The sequence below is a fragment of the Lepisosteus platostomus genome, chromosome 11 (genome assembly GCF_059453375.1).
Source record: "Lepisosteus platostomus isolate fLepPlt1 chromosome 11, fLepPlt1.hap1, whole genome shotgun sequence".
Taxonomy (NCBI): Eukaryota; Metazoa; Chordata; class Actinopteri; order Semionotiformes; family Lepisosteidae; genus Lepisosteus; species Lepisosteus platostomus.
Window position 1 is genome coordinate 12355477 of NC_142621.1, and position 5295 is coordinate 12360771.

Sequence of the window (5295 nt, forward strand, 5' to 3'; positions counted from 1 at the left end):
CATTTGGTGTAGATTGTGTTATGTATACTGTGTTTTGTTTATTGATGCAAGAGCATGTTGTGAGTATCTAAAACACTATTGTCTCAGATGCCTGAGACCTTTATATTATTTGTATTATAAAATAAAGTTTCTATTATTGCTGTTATTGATATTAGGTACAAAACAAAATAAAGGTTTGACCATATAGCAGTGGAATAATCCATTTGTGACATTGAGTCTTACCAAAAACTCAAACACACATTGAAATGTCTACCTTACATGTCAAAAAGCTCACTCCCCATAATTTATATCCTTTATTTCATTCTGTTGATGTATGTTTTTGCACATCTGATGTTGTTTTGCACATTACCTGTTACCTTTTGTTGTTTTGCATATTGCCTGTTGTTGTTTTGCACACTGCCTGTTGTCTCTGTCTTTCTTTTATTATACAATTGTATTGTTGTTTTTTTGTACTACTTACAAAAGAGCTAGCTAAATAGCATTTCGTTATACCATATACCTGTATATGAGTATAATGGCTATAAACTTGAACTTGAACTTGAACTTGAATCGAGTGTTTTAAAAGACAAAAAAGCGTAATTATTTTTTGGAAGCTTAAGGTACATGGTGCTCTCAATGTTTCAGAACAGCAGAAAAAAAAAACTAAACAGGACTAAAAGTTCATTTACCTGCAGATTTTTAGCCTTTCTGAATAGTCTCAAAATATTGAACTCCTGTACAAAATTAAGTTGCTTAACTTTTAAATCACATGATTTATAATAAATGTTCTTTTACCAGTAAGTACTGTATGCTCTTGCAGCTACTAGTAATTATGCATTTTTTGTAAAAAACATCCTGTATTACTGGTGTCCGGGTTCAAATTGTGTTCACGTGTCCTTTCGCGCTTCTGGAACCATGTGACTGTGATAACTAATTTTCGTCTAGCTGCTGACAAAAAGAAAATAGGGAAGTGGTTTTGAAACTAGAACATTGTACACAGTCATGCAGTTTCGCAATTCGTTTAAGTCATTAAAAAAGTAGCAGATACAAACACCCTGAGATTCACACGTCCCTGAATCTAAAGTAAATAGGTTGCCCCCATAAGCAGTTTGCCATCTTTCAATTTTGTGTTTTAGTCTTTTCAGCTTGATATTTCCCTAATTAGGAAAGCCAAAGTACACCAAAGTAGCCAGGCTAATTGTATTTTTCTAACAATGCTGATTTTTTAATTGTGAAACAAGTTCACATTCCAAGTTGTCATACTGTTGTGCCAAAAATAAGATATAACTTCCATTTACACCAATTTAGATCCCCTGGATATGGATTAAAACAATATTGAATTGCTATAACATCTTACAATATGATTATTTCTACAATGAAAAATATTACAGACTATGTTTTTACAAAAACAGGAATGGGTGTAACTGTGATTTGCATATTTTTCAGGGGTAATGTTAGATGAGCTTTGTATCAGCTTAGATTTACATATAGTGTCTGTGTTCTACAATTGTTGTTTGTACTCTTTATTTTGCTAAAGCAACTATGGCCATATTCATACTAAACTGTGTTTTTTTGTTGTCAGGATTTGTTTTATTATTCCCCTTCATGCACAAAATACTTTTAGATAATTTATGGAACTCTTCAAATAATTATCAGATGCAAGAAATCATTACAATAATTGTTTTATTTTTCAAATTATAATGACATGCAAAAACAAAATATACCTTACACTGGATTGTAAATTACAGTGTCAAAAACGGCATGGACAGTTTACATATAATAAAAACACAGTCCTAAAATTCTTTTATTGTTCTAATTTGATACATTACTTTTAACATGGTCACATGCCAAGCTAAACAGCTCACACCATCTTGACTCCTTGATGAGTGTGAAGGTTATTTTCCCTTATGTCATAATTCCCATCACAGGATTTGAAGGTTTCAGAATTTGTTGGTGGTGAATTTTTTAAACATGGCTTTTGAATATAACTTTTTCAGTTTCAATTAAACTAATCTTGTATAACTGTCCAAACAGCAGATCTTTATTCATGACTCATTGGACAGCACTAAAATGTGAGATGAATCCCCAGCGTGTTGTCAGACATCCTCCTACTCTCTAAAAAATCACCTACATTTTACATCCAAAATGCTATAGAGTCATCAAGCACCTGCCATTAGACAGTCTATGCTGTCTTTTTTTCTTTGTTCTTGTAGGATGTTCACACTGCACGAGTTATTCATACATTTCTCCTCACTTGCAGTTGTCCATACGTTCTTCTTTCTCTTTCAATTACTTGTGTTTGGAAGGGTCCAGTCCTCGTGCTGCTACACAGCATCTCATCTCCATCTTCACTGAAGCTTTTGGAGAGCCCCATCACGTGTTCTTCTGGATGTTAATCCTTGAGTTTCCGTCAGAAGCCTGGGCTGATCATGTTCATGGTTTTCCTGAGAACATCCTTCACCCTTTGACTGAATCTGGCTTGCTTGACAGACTCTTGTAAATGTCAGATCTCAGAAACCTGGGATAAGAGTCTCTTTCCATTAGGCTGTAGACAATTTTTTGAGCTTCGTCAAAACAGTTTATAGTGGGTGCCAACACGTTCGCTTTGATAACTTCTCTTGTCTGATGGTCAATGTTAATCTGCACAAAAAATAGAAAAAGGTTTAGACTTTAAGCAGAATTCAGGAAGATGGAATAGATGTTTAAGATTTTTAGAACTATTTTAGAGACTATACATACTTTAGTAACTTCTCATAGTACATATTGTTTATCAAAAGAGTTTAATATTTTGGACTGCAGAATAATACATTTGATTTTTGTGATAATTTGTTTAATTAGTGTTTATTGAAAAAAACACACCTCCTTTGGAGCCTCAGCTTGAATGTATTGCTCATAAATCTTTTTAGCCTTAGACGTCATCCTGGAAGAAGACTTAATTTTCTTGTAGTCCTCACATGTCAGCCAGAATTCAATGTTCTCATCACTGAATTCAGATTTCAGAAATGCCCGAAACATAGTCATTCCATCTGTCAATTAGAAAAGTACAGACATATTAGTATAATGCAGTAGAGGTTAATGCACATATATATATTCAATTTCTATAATTACATACAATGTATTCAGTATATATATAATGAATTATACTTTCACATATAGGCTGTCTATCTATCTGTTCATCTTGCATTATTTTTTAACTTTTTAAACTGTATTCTTTATGCATTTATGCTGCATCAGGACAGTTTTGTATTTTTTCTTTCTTATTAAAAGGTAAATCTTAACATACAGTAAGAACTTGCTTACATTTAGAATCAAGTAGTTTCTCCAGTGATTGAGACCAAAACAGGATTTCTTCTTGGTTAAGTCTGTTGGGAACAAAATTAAATGTTAATTAGATAAACAGATGTGTTGTATAAATCTTAAGCAGTTATACTGTACTGTATATTCATTATTTTAATATTGCTATCAAGTAATATGTATAATATGTACCTTGAGTGTTTTGAAGATTCATCAGTGGATGTTGTATTTGAGAACATGGACTGCAGACGACACATGAAGTCTTTTCCCCTGTCAGAATGAAGAGAAAATACTATTAATTTCTTTTATCCAGGCTATAAGTTCAATGAATTTTTAAACATTTGAAAACATTAAGCTGGCACCTTTTGTTTTTTATTTACTGTATGCATTCTGCAGCAAAAGTAAATACAATTTTAATTTGATTTAATTTAAAACTGTAATTTACATTTTGTGATAAAAATGAGCTCACAAATATTTAATTTTATGAGCTAGGCAGTTAGGTACTCTACAGTACATTGCATTCTATTTTTTCAAATTTCTAACAGTTAAATATATCCCAGCTACAGTACACATACTGTACAGTATGCAAACAGAAACGTTGCTGAAAAGCAAAAATTAATCTCAGGCTTGTAAAATATTTTAACTTCTGTCAGCTACTTCTCTCAGTTAGAACTCGCATGAAGAGTTTTATAAAAAGCATCCAATGCAGTATTCACTTACAAATTCTTAGCCTTCTTTTTATCATTCTGCTCCATACTCATGTGATCAGATTCTTTCAGTGGTGCTGTGACTGACTGAGAAAACATTAATCCTGGCATCTTGGGTTTTATTCCAGAAGATCAGCTCTTGCTCTTTGTCACACTAAAATATCTCTGCTGCAGGGTCATCTAGCTTCCTTTTTATACACATCTGTGGTTGCTAGGGGCGAGCCTGAGACATCACTGCTGCGTTTTTGAGCATACCGCAAAAAAGAGGAAGTGTTTTTATCACTACATGATGACGTGAGTGAAATGAGAACAGCGTGATGTCTGTACACTCAGATTCAAAACCTATTCAATTTACAGTACCATATTTAACACAGAGGCATGAGAGTCATGCAAATGTAAACCAAATTGTACTAAGATAGGCAAATGCTGACCTTTATTTTTTGGCCTGGTGCATGAAACAGGTCCACTCAGATAATTTTAAAATGAAACAACTTAAAACGTAATTAAAAAGACAATGGCTGATATAATACATGCAGGGAAAACATTAAAAAGCCTTAGCCATTTTTTTGTTTGTGTTTAAATTCAAAGTGCATATTTTTAGGCTTCCAAACCCTACGGCATCTTGAAGAAACCATGTATGGTCAGAGTTCAAAAAAACTTTCATTCGAGAAAAAGATGAAACAAATCATGAGGCTACCCCACAGGTCTTGCACATAAGCTGATTATCACATGAGAAGAGAGTATTTTTGTGCAGGTTTTCTTTAACCTTAAAAAAAGGAAGGCATTCATGATGCATGGAAACTGTGGCATTTGCATGCGTACAGTTCGAAACAGTAAGGTTTCAGTTCAGCCCAATATGGCTCAGACTCTTTATTTATCATTTTATTTTGAAAAAAAAAACAACCAACAACTACATTTGTGCTGCACAAATTCAGTTGCTAATATTATGTTCTTTCCTCAGTTTGAACTGTGGAGCTCTAAAACAATGCAATGTTTTCTTCATGAAGTAATAATATTCATTACACCATGAATAAATACTTAAATACCTTTAGACTGTTTAAAATGGGCATACTGGCAGGTCTATCTTTTAAACAGAAATGGTGTGGTCTGCAAAATTCTGCCAGCTTTGTTTTTGACTAGAATATGCAACCATGATCTAATGCACTGCATTTTCAATGTATTGAATATTATATATGAAAATAATATTATATGAAAATAATGTTTAAGATGAAAGATGATAAAAATATGATGAAAGAAAATCTCTGAAGTCCTTTGGAAAGAAAAGTGTAATGATAAAAAGTGTCCAACATTTGAG

The 5295-nt window shown here is 32.9% G+C and overlaps 1 protein-coding gene across 1 annotated transcript; it reads right to left on the reverse strand.

Annotated features, from left to right (window-relative positions):
• Positions 1-1645: 1645 nt before the first annotated feature.
• Positions 1646-4156, reverse strand: LOC148652011 (regulator of G protein signaling 21-like). Its single transcript, XM_088598478.1, has 5 exons — positions 3994-4156; positions 3466-3543; positions 3280-3341; positions 2839-3005; positions 1646-2619 (listed from the first exon to the last, which is right to left on the reverse strand). Exons 1-5 carry the CDS (start codon positions 4089-4091, stop codon positions 2437-2439), a joined length of 588 nt encoding a protein of 195 aa, XP_088454604.1. The 5' UTR covers positions 4092-4156; the 3' UTR covers positions 1646-2436.
• Between the last annotated feature and the right edge of the window lie 1139 nt (positions 4157-5295).